At 40.8% G+C, this 18,426-nt stretch overlaps 1 protein-coding gene across 5 annotated transcripts in view; it reads right to left on the bottom strand.

Annotated features, from left to right (window-relative positions):
• The window catches only part of ACACB (acetyl-CoA carboxylase beta), a 165,551-nt gene that overhangs the window by 32,825 nt on the left and 114,300 nt on the right, over nucleotides 1–18,426 (bottom strand). For all 5 annotated transcript variants that reach the window (XM_077461310.1, XM_077461312.1, XM_077461311.1 and 2 more), the window contains 10 exons: nucleotides 17,390–17,497; nucleotides 16,606–16,662; nucleotides 13,707–13,748; nucleotides 12,205–12,420; nucleotides 9,635–9,790; nucleotides 7,996–8,199; nucleotides 4,520–4,675; nucleotides 4,187–4,309; nucleotides 3,792–4,061; nucleotides 1,524–1,621 (listed from right to left, as the gene is read on the bottom strand). In XM_077461310.1, coding sequence (XP_077317436.1) covers nucleotides 1,524–1,621; nucleotides 3,792–4,061; nucleotides 4,187–4,309; nucleotides 4,520–4,675; nucleotides 7,996–8,199; nucleotides 9,635–9,790; nucleotides 12,205–12,420; nucleotides 13,707–13,748; nucleotides 16,606–16,662; nucleotides 17,390–17,497 — 1,430 coding nt within the window. The remainder of the gene's footprint in view (nucleotides 1–1,523; nucleotides 1,622–3,791; nucleotides 4,062–4,186; nucleotides 4,310–4,519; nucleotides 4,676–7,995; nucleotides 8,200–9,634; nucleotides 9,791–12,204; nucleotides 12,421–13,706; nucleotides 13,749–16,605; nucleotides 16,663–17,389; nucleotides 17,498–18,426) is intronic.

Below are 18,426 nucleotides of genomic sequence, written 5' to 3'. Positions count from 1 at the left end.
TCCCCAAAGTACCCACCATGTTGAGGGCACGCGGCCTGCTATGGCTCAGGAGGGGGGGCACTCGCTCGTCCCCACCCCCTTTCCGGACCGGTTAGGCTGCGTCCTCGGACAAGGGTCTGCTATGGACTTTGGGGGGACCTCCATGCCGTTTTTTCAGCTTAGGGCTTCCCCTTTAAATCCATACCAGGTGACGGGGCCAGCGAGGTGTCAATCTCGTTGATGGAGGCGGCGACATTGACCTCCTTCGCTAGTTCAGTCTACCAGGAGCCACGTTCAAAATGAACGGACTTTTCTCCGTGTGTGGGCAAGTCCGTTCTTTTCAAAAATCCGACGGACTACCGCCATAGTCCGGAGGGTTGTCTGCCGGACCTAGCCCGCCGGAAAAGTCGGGTTGTGTGTGGGCAGGTCCGCTTGTTCGGAAAGTCTGGTGGACTTAATCTGGCGGACAAACAGCCGGACTTTGCAGCTGAGGTCCGCCGGACTTTCTGAACGAGCGGACACCCAATTGCGTGTACACAGCATAACTCTTCATTGCCCAAGGGTCCTTTCACATGGGACAGATCTATGATGATCCGCCCCGTGAACATCCGCTTGTTCAGCGGGGATCGCTCAGTTGATCCCGCTGATCCGGCAGATGACAGAGCAGTCCCTGCACACCGCCCTGTCAGATCTCCGCTCTCCCCTATGGGGGGATCGGATGAACATGGACCGTCTGTCATCCGCTCTGCAGACGGATAGAAAAAAAGGATTTTCCTCCGTCTGCAGAATCGGACCATAGTGGGGACGGATGATATCGGGTGTCAGCGGATGTTCATCTGCTGACACCCGCTATCCCACAGGGATGCATGTATGTCCGTATTTCAACTGAAAACGGATGGATGAAATACGGACATACTGTCCGCATGTGTCAAACTGTATCTATTGTGTGCAACAAATCTGTACCTTTTCTAAAAATAAAGTTAAGTATGCATACAATAAGAATCAGTGTATTGGGAATGGACCCATGCCCCACCCATAAATCTGTCCTCTTCCTGGATGTTTATAATTTCCTATACATTTTTTTATGTAGAATCAGGTGAAGGTGTGAGCCAATAGGTTCCAGTATCCTTGCGTCTTATAATTTTAACCAAAGGATTAAGACATGTAAATGAATGATATCTGCACATCACTCTCACCTCCTGCCATCCCACCATTCATTTTGGTGACATGTATCTACTTAACATGACCAACAAAAAGGACATGCATGAAAAGTTGCCTAATAATAAAGGCATATTAACACAAGACTGCTTGCTGCGACACAAGTTGAGTTGTGGTATGTTAAACAGTCTATTCAAAATGAATGAGCTGAAATGCACAGCAATGCATGCAAAATTAGGGCAGGCTGCATTTTATCTTAGGATAAGGATACCATGCATTGTGATACGCTGCACTGCAGCACACCAATACATGTATGGTGCACTGATGCACATTATTGCATCGTAATAGTGTGAATGTACCCCAAAGCTTATATAAATCATTAGTACCTGGATTCGCCTTCATCTTCCACATGTTCACAGTGTACAGAATTCATTGAGCTGATCCGTGTGTAATCCTGAGGAGTAAGGTACAAATATTTGAAGCCCTGGGAAAAAAAAAAACATTGAATGAAAAAAAAAAAAAAAAAAAAAAAAAAAAAGAAGAACACAAGCAAACATAACAGAGTAAATTTAAAAACTAGCAATCAAAAAAAGATGATATATTTAAAACTTACCAGGCCCACATTGCAATTAAATTGTATAAAAAATGTTTCCTAAGTTAAAGGAAACATTTCTCTATAGATTTTTATTTTTAATAAAAAAAAAAAAATATATATATATATATATATATATATATATATATACAGTGGTGTGAAAAAGTGTTTGCCCCCTTCCTCATTTCCTGTTCCTTTGCATGTTTGTCACACTTAAGTGTTTCGGAACATCAAACCAATTTAAACAATAGTCAAGGACAACACAAGTAAACACAAAATGCAATTTGTAAATGAAGGTGTTTATTATTAAAGGTGAAAAAAATCCAAACCATCATTGCCCTGTGTGAAAAAGTGATTGCCCCCTAAACCTAATAACTGGTTGGGCCACCCTTAGCAGCAACAACTGCAACCAAGCATTTGCGATAACGTGCAATGAGGCTTTTACAGCGTCCTGGAGGAATTTTGGCCCACTCATCTTTGCAGAATTGTCCTAATTCAGTTACATTAGAGGGTTTTCGAGCATGAACGGCCTTTTTAAGGTCATACCACAACATCTCAATAGGATTCAGGTGAGGACTTTGGCTAGGCCACTCCAAAGTCTTCATTTTGTTTTTCTTCAGCCATTCGGTGGTGGACTTGCTGGTGTGTTTAGGATCATTGTCCTGCTGCAGAACCCAAGTTCGTTTCAGCTTGAGTACACGAACAGATGGTCGGACATTCTCCTTCAGGATCTCTTGGTAGACAGCAGAATTCATAGTTCCTTTTATCACGGCAAGTCTTCCAGGTCCTGAAGCAGCAAAACAGCCCCAGACCATCACACTACCACCACCATATTTTACTGTTGGTATAATGTTCTTTTTATGAAATGCAGTGTTCCTTCTACGCCAGATATACTTGGACACACACCTTCCAAAGAGTTCCACTTTTGTCTCATCGGTCCACAGAATGTTGTCCCAAAAGTCTTGGGGATCATCAAGATGTGTTGTGGAGAAATTGAGACGAGCTTTGATGTTCTTTTTGCTCAGCAGTGGTTTTCTCCTTGGAACTCTGCCATGCAGGCCATTTTTGCCCAGTCTTTCCTGATGGTGGAGGCATGAATGCTGACCTTAACTGAGGCAAGTGAGGCCTGCAGTTCCTTGGACGTTGTTGTGGGGTCTTTTGTGACCTCTTGGATGAGTCGTCGCTGCGCTCTTGGGGTAATTTTGGGCGGCCGGCCACTCCTGGGAAGGTTCACCACTGTTCCATGTCTTCGCCATTTGTGGATAATGGCTCTCACTGTGGTTCGCTGGATTCCCAAAGCTTTGGAAATGGCTTTATAACCCTTTCCAGACTGATAGATCTCAATTACTTTCTTTCTCAATTGTTCCTGAATTTCTTTGGGTCTCGGCATGATGTGTAGCTTTTAAGGATCTTCTGGTGGACCTTAATGTGTCAAGCAGCTCCTATTTAAGTGATGCCTTGATTGTGAACAGGTGTGGCAATAATCAGGCCTGGGTGTGGCTAGAGAAATTGAACTCAGGTGTGGACAACCACAGTTATAGTATGTTTTAACAAGGGGGGCAATCACTTTTTCACACAGGGCCATGATGGTTTGGATTTTTTTTCACCTTTAATAATAAACACCTTCATTTACAAATTGCATTTTGTGTTTACATGTGTTGTCCTTGACTATTGTTTAAATTGGTTTGATGTTCCGAAACACTTAAGTGTGACAAACATGCAAAGGAACAGGAAATGAGGAAGGGGGCAAACACTTTTTCACACCACTGTGTATATATATATATATATATATATATATATATATATATATATATATATATATATATATATATATATATATATATATATATATATATATATATAAAAGAACAATTTATAAATGGACTATGTGAGCTAGAAAGAATTGAAACTTGTAATTTTATGTCATATTTCCATTGGAAAACAGTAATATCTATATACATCATAAAGCTTTATGTGTTAAAACATGTAAAATTACTTTTAGTTAAAGCAAAAGTAAACTAAATGAACATAACAGACTGCAAAGTGTAGCTCTGCCTGATACCTTGTATGGGTCAGAGGGGTCATTCCAAGCCACATGAAACATATGTCGGAGTTCCTCAGCAAGTCCTATCCGCGCACCACTGTTGGCCGCAATGTAAATCCGTGGGATCCCTTCCTTTCTGGCAAGCTCTGATGCTCGTAGAAACAGTAGATCTTCCTGTGGCCCAAAAGAGCCAATCTTGTAGGTGATATCATTACAAATAATTATAATGTCACGTCCTTTTGGATACTCAGGAGTCTTAAGTTTCATCTTGAAACCCACCATTCCAACCTAGTAAACAAGTTAAAGAACAGATGATTAAATAATGAAATTTTATTTACACCCCAAGTTAGCGATGGATCTTTAATGATGGGTGGCCACGATTAATGTAAACTATAAATCATAGATTTTTTTACCTCATTTCCTCCTGGCAATCGGTTCAGCTGAACCAACTGACCCTGGCTGTCAAGGACCAGCTCTGTGTAGGTAACAATGTCAGAGGAACGTGGCTCGCCATAACCCCAGAGTTTAAAAAGAGCCTATGGAAACAATATGCAACATTTGTGGCTATTAGCAATACAAAGTTAACTTCAGATTTAAAGTATCAACTCACAGTATGCATTTGCTTGGATCATAATAGAACTGGCACTCACAAAACTGAAGGGTGTACATTTTAATAATGCCTATCCTCATTCAAAGCAGCTAGTATATTTCCTAGCATGCTCATGAAATATCCTTCTTGGTCTTACCTGTTTAAACATTTCTGGGAAGTCATACACATAGGTGGTCCCTAGAGACTGAGCCTGAAATCTCTTTGACTGTAGAAGATCTTTGGTTACATAAGGAGTATTAATCAGCATCCCATGCATTTGTCCATTTTTATCTCCATATGAATGAAACATAATCTGTTGAGAAATATGCACGTGTAAAATATATAAAATTTCAGTAATTTCTTCAAATAAATGTACACTTTAAATGCAAATAATAACTATGGAAAAAAAAAACATAAGCTAAATTGCTTTAAATATCCAGCAAACATTTCATCGTAAATAGCTTCACATTTTACAGGCTTTCATATACACATCTACCATGGAGTAGAGGAATTTTGTGAAATCCTCTTTTTATAGCAGCTGAAAAGAATAGAAATACACAAACTTAATGGTGACATTGCGTGAATTGTAATAAATGGTGGTTTAACTGGAGAACTGTGGTTGCTATAGGATTTTGTTGAATGTAACTTCCAATGGGCATGTACACACATTGAATGCTGTGGTGACTAACAACCATACGTAATATTCAGCTTCTGCATAATTAATCTGGGCCATGTCTTAAGTGGGAAAGAAAAATAATCAATTCTTTAAACATATGTACTAGCCACTTAAAGCGGGGTTCCACCCTAAAGTGGAACTTCCGCTCATCGGAACCCCCCCCCCTCCGGTGCCACAGTTGGCACCTTTCAGGGGGGTGCAGATACCCTTCTAAGACAGGTATTTGCACCCACTTCCGGGCATAGACTTCCACGGGAGTCTATGCCTCTTCCTGTCCCAGCGCGCTGTCTGCTGGGACACACACGCGCCCAGAGACAGAGCGGACCATTCCTATTGCGCTGCGCGTCTCGCGTAATGCGCAGTAGGGAACCGGGAAGTGAAGCCGCAACGCTTCGCTTCCTGATTCCCTCACCTAGAATGGCAGCTGCAGTATTTGTAGCTGCTGGCTTTTAATATTTTTTTTTTTTACAGTGAAATCCCTCTTTAAAGTGCATGCCAAGACAAAAACATGTTTTTCTAGTTTTGGATAGAGTAGGGAAGGATTAGACCTTCAGTTGGATTTTTAGTGCTATTCAAGACTCCATTAGAAAGACTTTCCATCACTTCCTGCCCTGCTGACATGGCTTTCACCAGCCATAAAGTTAAAGAAAACTTGTAACAGAGACAATGACAGAAATCTGACAGAAGTTCCTATCTCCTGAAGAAACTACATTTCCTTTCTGGTAAAACGTAGTGAGGGGATTTCTAACACAACCACAGAAAGCATTTAAATCTGACCATTCTCTACTCTATCCAAAACTAAGAAAACACTAAAGAAAAAATTATTTTGCTTCACATACGCTTTAAGCATGTCCCTGTCTGTTCTCCTATTCAGAATTCAATTCTAACACTCTACAACACTGTCGGTGAGGGACCTACAGATTTCCAGGGATTTGTCGAATTGGCAGGACATCATAAATTACTTGTTTAAGATTTTGATCAATGCTATCTTGATAGAATCAAATTATAAAACCCTTTTGCGCTCATATTTAGTACCATCTATGATAGCTAAGACGCATCTCTAAATTGTTTTCATCAATGCAGACAGTTGGGAATGAGGTTTCATGTGTGGTGGTAATGCCCCAAGGTATCCCGGTTTTGTCAGAAGCCTTGTTTCAGTAATTAGACTCCGATATCCCAAAGTGGCTTAAATGGCTCATACTATATATGCTTTTGGCAGAAAGAATCGCAATAGCACATTGTTGGAAAAAAGCTGTGCACACTTAGATTATGTTAAACATAAACTGAACAGGATTATGGTGAATGAAAAACTCACCTGTACCCTTCTATAATAATCTTACAAAATTTCACAAGATCTGGGACCCCAGGATTAAGTTCATCTCTCCTGTGCACTGAGAGTGGATGGGCCTCCTTATATCTTCTGCTATTGGGACAGCCTCACTTCCTTTCTTTTCTTCTTTTTCTGATCACTCCTCCTTTTTTCTTTTGGATTTGATCCAAATCTATCTGAGTGGACATTGATTTTTCCTTCCTGCCTTTGGGGCACTTTTTTGAGGATAGGGACACCTGTCTGTATACCTTCATTATCATAAGTATGGCCCTGCTAGGCTTAGATATGTTCCAGTTCATACCTTGCACATGTTATATGGTGGGTACTCTTATTATTGTGATGTTTGACCTGCTCATAGGGTGCCCTTTATAGAAATAACAATTGCCCCTGATAACTACGTAATGTATCCTGCCCGTCACAGTGGTCACATAATCAGGAGCTTTCGGTTAGCCTCCAGTTACTGTGTCGGGGGTGCACAGGTCACACGCACTCAGCACAGCTGTGTTTGCAATGTGGTATGCAGATATGCAGCAACTCTGCGTCAATGCCCACCCGCCGAAAGGATTGCATATTTACGCGCCGTCGGCCCCAAGAGGTTAATAAACAGATTCAAATATAAATGATATCATTTTATTGCTGCTTTTTTTTCTGTAGAGCAAGCTTAGGGTCATACCTCATGCTTCATTTCCCTGCTACTGGGATCCACTACAAGTTTTAATTTACTCAGTATAGAAACTTGCACAGGGTAAGCAGGTTCCTTGCCCCTACATAACAGCTCTCAAACCTGCTGTTTAAGGGCTCAGAGACCTGCATTAAAATCGACAGGAAGGCTGTACATTTATGTCTTTATATCCTAAAAGTATCAGACATTTATGGGGGAACAAGTGTGAGATAAGAACATCTGATGTCTGCAATGAAGTAGCAATGTTATTTTTTTCCTTAAAGGTTTACATTAAAACCTCCATATTTTAGGCAATTTCAGCAGCTGAATTAATCACTTTCTGAGTATGCAGTTTGGCTATATTTTAATCCTTGTCTATGTTCCAGTTTAAGGAGGTGCCATGACTGCTGCCCCTGGTTTCCAGTTACAGGGTGAGTTCTTTCTCTTGCAGCATCTTATGGAGCCACCCTTGAATTCAGGGACTAGTTGGGTCTCCCTACACTATGTGCATCAATAGAAACCAAAGCCCCATAGGGTAGGATGACAAAGCATACCACTACTCCTCCCTCTCCCCCCCCCCCCCCCCCCCCTTCCAAGCCATCACACCATCTCAATACTGCACTGTCCACTGTTAACTCTTTGCCATAAAGACCAGAAGTTCAGACAAACAGCACTGAAGGGGCAAGTAGCAGTTGTAAACTTGTAGTTGTAAGTACTGAGGTAAGAACTTTAACAAATCTTTTATTGGGGATTGTTTATTTTATTGCACTTACTGTGCTAACAAAGACACTACAGGAATAATACTACTTTATGTTGCCTTTGGATGAAAAAATGGGTCATGGATATTGACAGATACAAGAGGAGTTCTTTCACATAAAACAAGAAAGGCATTGCTCAGAAAGTAGTAGTCAACCATAAACACACCACACAGTGGAAAAGCACTGTACTTTGCTGAATATCACTCACAGTTCCAGTGCTGGGATCTGTCAGCTCTTTATACAAGCTGATATCCAGGTAGTAGCCAGACTCATTGGTTAGGAACAGGCGGATTGGTATAGCTTTGCCTGTTGGAGTTAATCTGATATTGATCTTCACTTCAGCTTGAAGTACCCGCAGTTTCCACAAGCGGCTGCCGTATCTCATTACCATAGAGCGGACTGACTCCTCAATCTACAAAAAGAAAAGGTCATCATAAACATGATAGGCAGAAAGCCTAAAATTTTGATTATTATTGCTTACTAAGGTATCACATTTTTCTTTCAGACACGAGGCCTAAAACGCCAGCCTTTGCCTTTTGATATGCATCAGTCCATAACTCTTTAAAGAGGACGTAAACTTTCCTGTATACATGTACCGTTTAGAAGATATTTACTGTATACTGCACCAATGATGTCATCGGCACATGCGCTCTGAAGAAACGGCCGCCCATGCCGTTTCTTCAGAAGCATATGCCGTGACATGCGCAGGAGTGACGTCACGCGTCTCCGGCCAGTCACACAGCCGAGCTAGAGTCCGTGTCCCCAGAAGGAAGACGGGCAAAGATGGATGCGGCCTTCAGCAGGGACGATGCGGGCTTCGTTTGCAGGCAAGTGCCACATAATCTGCTAGTATGCGATGCATACTGGCATATTATGTCTTTACTTTGCAGGGAAGGAAAAAAAAAATCTGAGTTTAGTTCCTCTTTAACACCTACCCGTACTGAGAGAAAAATGTACAATGCCACTGCTGACCTTTTCTTTTGTAAAAGCTAGTTAACCTCTATAACTCCACCTAATCCTTACAAGTAACACCATAACCTTTAATCCTAAACACAACCATAATTCAGGCCTTCGTTCTCCCTAATGATTTATCTCAAATCTTTGTAATTAATTTATCAGTGCTGATGCATATAAAACAGTCCTATCCAAAATGTACCTACGCTGAATGTCAAAAAAAATATTCTTTAAAAATTGTCCTAATCCTGATCTTCTGACACAAACCTATGATCTACATATATTTATCTCCAATGCCCACAGGAATGCATAAGCATCATCAACTATTCTGCTCTGCATACATTATCCAATTTCCATACCGACTTAAGTTAAAAAAAAAAGTGCAGACCAATGCTCTGCTACACCTCAAAATTTTCCCTGAATTTTGCCTTCTACCTAAAATTTAAGAATATATATTTATAGACTTGACTGGATTTAAATAGATTTTTTTACATTGAAAGAGAAGTATAAATCTGATGCTTCATCTGTTCCCCACTGGCTCTGCAATGAGAACTGAGCAATCAAATACCAATGATCGCTCAGTTCTCCCCTCCGCTATGAGCAGAGAGCTGTGACTGTCAGTCAGCGGCTCTCTGCTCTGCCCCTCCAGCGTTCACTGGAGTGATGTCTGCCGACAGCAGAATTTGGCCTGCTATCGGCTAAAAACAGGTTACAGGAGTGCAGAACGAACTGCACTCCTGTGACCTACAGAAGTATAGCCAAAATAGCTTTGGCTATAACTTCTCCTTTCACTCTAAAGATTATAATTTCATACAAGTTTATAAGCATCGGAAAATTTGGTATAATACACAGGCCAGGAAGCATTATTCATTAAATGGAACTGTTAAAGACACCTTTGAAGGATCCATGATGACAGTGGGGACAAAGTTAAGGAAGATGTGGTTGCAGTCAGTACGGACACTAGTGTTGTTAAAAGCCACTTCTAATTCATCCATAGCCTCTAGCAGAAGACGCTCTCCTTCATTCTGGAGGTACTCAAATGAAGCTTCCTATGAAGATAAAACTCTTTAAAATTAATATGTCTGGCTTACTTTGGCTAATTTGTTTGGCTAAATATATCAGTCCTAAACATCACACTTCATACAATACAGAAGCAAGAGAAACTTAGCAAAAAAAACATTCAAATTGGGTATATTGGTCCTAAACACATACTCCAATATCTGCCAATTAGTTGTTGGATTTATATGTACAGCATTGGATTTAGATTTAGATTAAATTTTCCAATTTAAGAGTATTATGGATCTGTAAATATACATATTGTTACATTTTTACAAAGTCAAGGGGCAATCTGGATCTCAAAATGTTTTACATTGCGCATAAGATGTTCCAGATGCTATATTGTGTGAGTCATGGACACCATTGGAAATCACTGAGCCTTGTACAACATACTTGACAGAGCAACCCCCCTTTCACAAACTGTGAGGCTGCATCAATTACTTGACACACACCAAGGCTGCTTTACAAGGGCAGATTGGGACTCTGGAGCCCACGAGGCAAAGGAGGGACCTTACCTGGAGTGTGAAGCTTGTAGTGTGCCATGGCAAAAAGTAGGTGAGGCCACAGTTAAAAACATTGGGCTTAGCTATGAAGCACTGCATATTGAATATGGTTAAATACAGCTTGCTCACAGTACACGCTGAACACTGTCCATGTACCCACAATATACAAAAGATATTCAACATCTTGCATTTGTTTTCCCCTTAAAGCAGTTAGTCCGAGAAAAAAAAGCCTGTCCCTGCCAATATGCACAGCACCATCCTTATCCAAAAACACCGGCTACAGAATCAGACTTTTAACTCTGTAACCAGCAAAGCACATGCTCCCACCTGATTGAAGGGCCCTGACTCAGCAGAAGGCATGTCAGCCCTCTGGAGAGGAGCCACTGCTTGACACTCTTCAATATGCTGGCAGCGGGCAGGCTTTTCTACTCAGACTGTAGCTGCTTTTTACATAGGGGGGAAATAAACAGTGAGACTTGATTATATTTTTTTTTGATGTACCTGGAATATATTTAGCTGATTTTAACTAAACATTCAATTGGACTTTGATTTTTTTCCAGAATAAGCTCTAAGCATGTGAAATGGTAGAATGGAAAACTTGACAACTGAGGCATAATAGCTGCTTGTATTTAGTCATGAAAAAAACATCCTTACTATCCCCACTAGTATCCAGATGTTGGGCTCAGTAACCAAAGCTGTCCCTAAAACATTTGGCTACAAGCATGTAAATGGAAAACTCAGTGGACCTGAACTGTGGAAGCTGTGCAAAAAAAGGTGCGCATATAGCAAAGAACTAGTCACCAGCAGTGACTGTAGGCTCCCTGCAGCTGATCTTTCCCCCATTACATTACCCCAGTATGGAGGTAGCCATCTTGGTAGGGGAAAAGGGATTTGTTTCCTTGCCAAAGCTGCCACCTGATAACCAATGTCAGGTCATATACAAGAAGCAGCAGATGTGAAGGAACACAGATGCAGAGAATAAATCAAGTAGAAGTAGGGAATGCATACAGCACAAGGTCCTCAGGTAGATTCCTCTCCTGCAAATAATACAGTAGTGACATCAATAAATATCACTCCAAATCTTATGATAATAACAGTCAGAGGCACCAGAGTGCCCTCCTAAGAATATCAGTAAACAGATATAAGGCTGTTACTCTAAGCCCTTGTACACACGGTTGGAGAATCCGATGGAATGTTTCCTATCGGACCGTTTTGTCGGATATTCCGACTGTGTGTGGTCTGCATCGGACTGTTTCTGTCGGAATATCCGACTGACCAACTTTTCCAACTTGCCGGTAAAATTTTCCGACAAAATGCTCCCATCGGACATACTCCCATCATGTGTAGCCTACTCCGACGGACAAAGTGCCACGCATGCTCAGATCAAATTCTTAGACCAAAGCTATTGGCTACTAGCCTGAACGTAGTCCGGTCGTAAAGAAATGACGTCATCACGTTATGTACAATCCGGAGTAATTCCGACGGATTAATTCTGGAAGAGGTCCGGAAGTGCTGTTGCATACACACGGTCGGACTAAGTTGTCAGAAAATCAGATTGTACATAACGTGATGACGTCATTTCTTTACGACGGGACTACGTTTGGTTTTCGGAATCTCTGACCGTGTGTACTAAGGGGGCTAAGGGGGCACTGCTATTTTTCAAAAGGAATTCACAACAAAAAAGATTTTTTTTTTTTTCAGGACACTACTCCAGTTAATTTCTAGATAATCCCTATAAAACAGAATATCTTAAATTTTTATGTTCAGGTCCATTTTAAGAAACTGATCTACAAACATAAAAGTCACCCGATGTGGCAACATTTTATCGTGTATGACTTATTTGATACCATTAAAAAAAAATCCTGGAATCTTAAAATGAATAGTAACACTGCTGAAAGAATTACCTTTGTCACAAGGTCAGAATGTCGGATAATGGCTCTAACGAAGAACCTATAATCTGTCACCTCTATACCAGCAGCTACTTTTGCTGCCCCAAGGTAGAGGTGCATCTTGTGGTTAGCACATGGCACTGCATTCAAGTCAAAGTTCCTCATTCTGTTCAGCTCAAGCTGAAAGGCTAGAGCAGGCTCCAAATGCCTGTAAATACGATCTTCTGCAAACTAGGAAAAAACATAAGAATATGGTTTTTAAAATATCATTTACATTACTGTCCCATGCTAAACTAAAATGTGATCCCTGCTGGACATCCATCTGTGTAATAACATGCAGATATTTCTCTTCATTCAACCCCTTGTTCGTAACAGCAACTACCCTAGCTCATGAACTGGTGTCATACAATTACATTTCCTGTAAATAAGCTTATCAATATTAGTGAATTGTCTACAAGTGTTGCTACTATGCAAAATTCTATATTGTGAGACTGTCACTGTGTAAAGATGCAGCGAAAGCCTGTTATAGAAGAGAAAGTGTCCCTGAACAGATTGAAGTCAGGTGGGTGTCATTTACAAGAGAGTATTCCCTAGCCTATCATTGCTCCTATGTGTTGCGAGGGCAGTGTGCGGAATGTGTGTCCAGGGCTACACAGACAAGCCTCCGAATCTCTGAAATGTGGAGATTGTGAAGGGACAAAGATAGTCTGCTTCCTAACAGATCAGTGTTTCTGAGTAAAGCAAGTAGCAGGTCTGTCCTAAAGAGCTCTGCGACTGAAAATCTAGGAGGCTGTTCCACTAAACCACTGTATGGGCAGAAAAGAGTCTCACTTTGACTTTTTGAATCAATACAAGTGGACAAGTAGCCCTAAAACAAATTCTGCAAGGACTGAGTCCTTGGAAAACTCTCAATTTGAACCTAAATTTCACAATATGTGCATGGGGGGGGGGGGGGGATCAGCCATACCTGCTCATTACATATACATGCTCAACTTCCTGTTTTTCAGCAAAATGGCTGCATTTTCCTGCTCTTTACACAATGTGAATCTTGGTTGGACAACACACTGAAGGATATGTACAGTCCATGGGGAGAATTTACTAAAACTGAAGCACTCAGAATTTGGTGCAGTTGTGCATGGCAGCCAATCACCTTCTAACTTCAGCTTGTTCAATTATTTTTTGACAATAAAATCTAGATGCTGATTGGTTTCTGTGCAGAGCTGCACCAAATTCTGCACACTCCAATGTTAGTAAATCCCCCCCTATATGTACGTTACTGATATCTTTTGTCAAAATTTGTTAAGAGACAAAATAAATGCACTGATGCACTGAACCACTGAGTGCTCTCTTTAGTAGCTAATCAAAACATTTCTATATTTAACACTATAAGAAAAAAATGGAAAGTTAAGCCTGTAAAAGTTTTACAATGCTAAACACAAAACACAGTGAAAATACATTATATTTTCCCTTTAATGTGTTACGACGGTGAAAATATAAAAATAGCAAAATTAACAAACCTCATCTCTTGCCCTAAAAGTAAAGAACTTTGGGAACTCCCTCTGAAAGGGAAAACAAAGGATAAGTATTAGTTATTCAAAGTGAAAAACTCACACATGTTCACATATTTTTAAGATTCAGCCACTCAAGTCAACTGATTTTTAATCAAGGACCATTTAAAAATCAACATACCTTTGCAATCACTGTCATGATTCTCAGTCTAAACAGCAATGATGCATATTCGGGCTATCAACTGCATAGGTGAACAGGCTCAGCTAAAAAGTTCAGTTTAAATTTGGAAATGCTAACGCCACACATTATTTGTATAGAATGTGTAAGTGTTAAAAGTAGGGGCTGGCCAGTAATTAGCAAATGCTCGCTGCACATGAAACTCCTTACACAGGGAAATAAAAATGTGGTTAAATGTATAAGGGTCCTTTCACACGGACGATCCGTTCAGGTCCACCTGTCAGTTTTTCAGGCAGACCTGAACGGATGCTCCATAGAGCTCTATGGAGCATCGGATGTCAGCGGTGACAGGTCCACTGACATCCGAGCCGCTCCGATCCGAAAAAGTGTGACGGAGGAAAAAGCTATTTTTCCATCCGTCATCGGATCGGACCGTCGTCACCCGATCTCCCATAGGGGAGAGTGGCGCTGTTACAGGTCTGTCCCCAACGGACCTGTTCTCTGCCTGCTCAGCGGAGATCGCCCTGGCGATCCCCGCTGTGCACGCGAATATACACGGGCGGATCATCACTGATCCGCCCTGTGTGAAAGGAGCCTAAGGCCGCGTACACACGCGGGGACTGTTCGCCCAACTTTGTCCGTCAAACAGTTTCGGCAAACAGTCCGCTCAAAATTAGCATGGACGGACATGGCCACACACGACGGACGAACAGTTTGCTGAAACCGTGCGCGATGACGTGAACGGCACGTACGACGGGACGAAAAATACGACGTCCTATACACTGCATTATAACTTTCGGCGTGAAAATCCTTTCTGAGCATGCGCGCAACTTTGTTTGACGAACAAGCCTACACACGCGGGGACTGTCCGCTGAAACAAGGTTTCAGCGGACAGTTTTTCGGAATTTCCGAAAAACCTTGTTCAGCGGACTGTTCGCTGAAACTGTCCGCTGAAAGCCCACACACGAGCGGACTGTCCGCTGAAACTTGGTTTCAGCGGACAGTTTCAGCGAACAGTCCCCGCGTGTGTACGCGGCCTAAGATGTGCTGATTGAATGTTGAGATTAAGGATTAAACAACCCAACAACAGACACCACAATTTTTATTTAATGTGAATTCGTGAATATTGTGCATATAAAACACAAAAGTGAACATGTGTAAATGCAACAAAGTGTATGTGATTATGGCTATATGGTAAGTATCACTACCAGATACACAAATATATATAGCGATGAGGTTAACACAAATACTATAAAAAATGAAGATTACAACACTCTAGACGTGGAAAAAAAATTAACGAAGGTTAAAATTGAGTGTTCGTGAACTGTAAAAGACACCAGTAAAAAAATCCCAAGTGAAATTGGATACTGATCCCAAAGTATGTGGTCGCCTCTCAGAATTTGACGTGTAACACCACCGTGCTCAAAGGTAATCAAATTGGCTACTTACCAGACCCAAACAGGTCACTGAGCATGTGTGCTGATCCACAGCTTTGGACTGCGTTCATCTGCATACCAACTTGCAGAGGCTCAAGGTGAACACTGGCTCCCGGTAAGACCCAGATGGATTGATGAGTGTGTGCTCATCCACAGTTCCTTTGTACACCAACCTGCAGTGGCTTGAGTGGATCACTGGCTCTTAGCTCGCAGTGGAATGTGAAAAATGAAGGATGACTGATGGTGCATTACCATTGATAAAATCAAAAAATGCATTTATGAATTGCACTTACAGACTATTAAAAATAAATAGCACAGATATATTCTGTTGACGCGACAGCCTGGAGTGCGGTCCGTGCGCACTGATGTCACAGCTGACGTGTTTCCCCTAAGGTGGTGTCAGCTGGAATTGGACACCTTCTTAGGGGAAACTCGAGCCACTGCAGGTTGGTATAGAGAGGAACGCAGTCCAACTGTGGATGAGCACACACACTCATCGGTCCCTCTGGGTCCATCTTGAGCATCAGCAAGTTGGTATACAGATGAAAGCAGTCCAAAGCTGTGGATCAGCACACATGCTCAGTGAGGTCTGGTAAGCAGCCAATTACCTTCGAGCATGCCAAATTCTCAGAGGTGATCACATTTGTGATCAGTATCCAATTTCACTTGGGACTTTTTACTGGTGTCTTTTACAGTTCACCAACACTCAATTTCACCCTTCATTGAAATTTTTTTTTTCATGTCTAAATAGTTGTCATCTTCATTTTTTATAGTATTTGTGTGTTAACCTCATTGATATATGGATTTGTATCATTTGTGTATCTGGTAGTGATACTTACCAGATAGTCATAATCACATACACTTTGTTGCAATTACACGTGTTCACTTTTGTGTTTTATATGCATTCACATCATATTATCTTTGTGGTGTCTATAGTGGGGTTGTTTAATCCTTAATCTCAACATTCAGTCAGCGCATCTTATACATTTAACCATACATTATTTGTATGTCAGTTAAATGACATGCTTGATTTTTCTCTTGGTCAGACATCTCCCCCTATCCTCTGCTCTGCATAACTATTGCCATTATCAAAAATCAAGAAATAGTATCACAACCCTTCAAAGGATTCTACATAAAGTAGTACCTGATTGGAGAGTCTAGTTGCAAGAGAAATATAGCCCAGTAAAAGGGGTAGAGACACAAACCACTATGTAAAATGATTCCATATATTAAAAGCCATTTAAAATTTGAAGACATACATGCCCATGTAAATGAATTATGTTGCCTCACCAACCTTTTGAGCTATTAGGAAAGTGATTCTCCGGAGTCCATAGTCCACCAAAATGTTTTTCTGTAGAAGTAGATAAATATGTAGAGCAAGTGAACATGTGAAAGAAATAAAGAAAATACCTTCACCTCAGCCCCATTGAGCTGCACTGGGCAGCATTGGCCAACACACAAACAAGGAAATTTCCATTTCTTCAATTCACATCAATGAGCTGAAATAAATCAGGACACATTGAATTCTTATGCAGCACATTGCAACGTATTATAAGACATCACAGTCTGCTGCCATGCATAGACCGCAATGAACTGTCAGGTTTGAACAAAATATATAAAAAACAAACACTGCAATGCATTGCATGATGCATCACAGTGAGCATGAGTTATGTGCACCTTAACGTGGGCACCTTGGTGTGAATGGGCCCTATTCATCCAAAAAATGTTTTTGGTTTGTGGTTGGAGTGGTGAAAAGTCAGAACTACCATTGTGTTTTAACTGCTATCTGGGGCTTCATTAGAGAGATTTCCCCTAAATTCCGTGGTGGTGATAGGACCAAATAGGAGGTGAAGGAAAATCTCTGACAGCAACACACACAAAATTTACTTTTTTCAAATTAATTTTTTTTTTAATACAGTAGGAAAAGGCAAGAACCACACATGAGCTTCATCTGTTTCCCTGGTTGAAGATGTTGTCCCACACCTCGCCTGATAAAACTGCTGTCACTGGGACAAGAAAATGATGGGAAATCTCTCTAAAGGATAGCAGTAAAAATCTGACAATGTTACAGTCCCTACCTTTGACTGGGAGAAAGTTCTGAACACCGCCACTAGCTCTTCATCTTCCATGCGGTCAGCAGACTTTAAGGCAACATTGAGAATGTGGATAGGCTCTTCCCGGATGCTCTAAAAACATGATCATGAGAAAGCGTTATGTTGGCAGTGCTAAACTTGTTTGTGTCCTTTTTAATGATCTCATAAAAGTTATTCATTTATATGATGGCATATATGGCTAACGTTTATATAGACATTATTTTCCCTTTATATCTCAGTACCACCAAGTTGCTGTAGGAGGTATAAGCATTGTCTGTCTATTATTCAGCTAGTTTATTTTATCTTTCTGTTCACATCACCCAATAGGTGTACAAAACCGAAGGTAATGCATTACTGGGAGATATATCTATTAAAGTAGAACAGGACAAAAAAAAATTATTGCGTTTTGGATAGAGGGATTAAAACGCTTGTCGGTTTTTATTGCTGTCTGTCTCCCCGTTAGGGAGATTTAACCTCTTTATTTGTCCTATTTACTATTATCATTGAAAGTAAAAGAAAATCTTCCAATTGGGACACTAGTTCTGGTGACTTTGGGGTCCCCAAGGAATTACCTTAATATGCTGGGATTTCTTCTCACTTCCTGTTTTGGCTGTTTTTGGCTATAGGACAGGAAGTGAAGGGAAATCTCCGCAATGAGATAAAGAAGGGGAAAAAAAATCTGGACGGGGTTTTAACCCTCCCATGCGCTATCCAAAATGGAAAAAAAAGAAGGTTTGCTCATAGTTCTACTTTATTCATACAACAATTTATAATTTAAATCTAAAACAAAATCAAGTAATTCCACATATTTAAAAGGAAAGGGTTATTTTAAATATGAATACATATTTAGGGGAACAGATAACAAGTTCACACACACCAAATGGTGGCAGATTACCGATGGCTTTTATAAAGGGGTACTTCACTTAATACATTTAGGAAACAATGGTATAAAATAAATTCCATAAAAAATATTGTGTATTATAATGGTAGTAAACAGCACTATCCTGCATAATGCAATGTCA

The sequence above is a fragment of the Lithobates pipiens genome, unplaced genomic scaffold (genome assembly GCF_037356315.1).
Source record: "Lithobates pipiens isolate NorthernLeopardFrog02 unplaced genomic scaffold, aLitPip1_a1.2 Scaffold_3, whole genome shotgun sequence".
NCBI lineage: Eukaryota > Metazoa > Chordata > Amphibia > Anura > Ranidae > Lithobates > Lithobates pipiens.
This window is presented reverse-complemented; position numbering and strand designations above follow the sequence as displayed.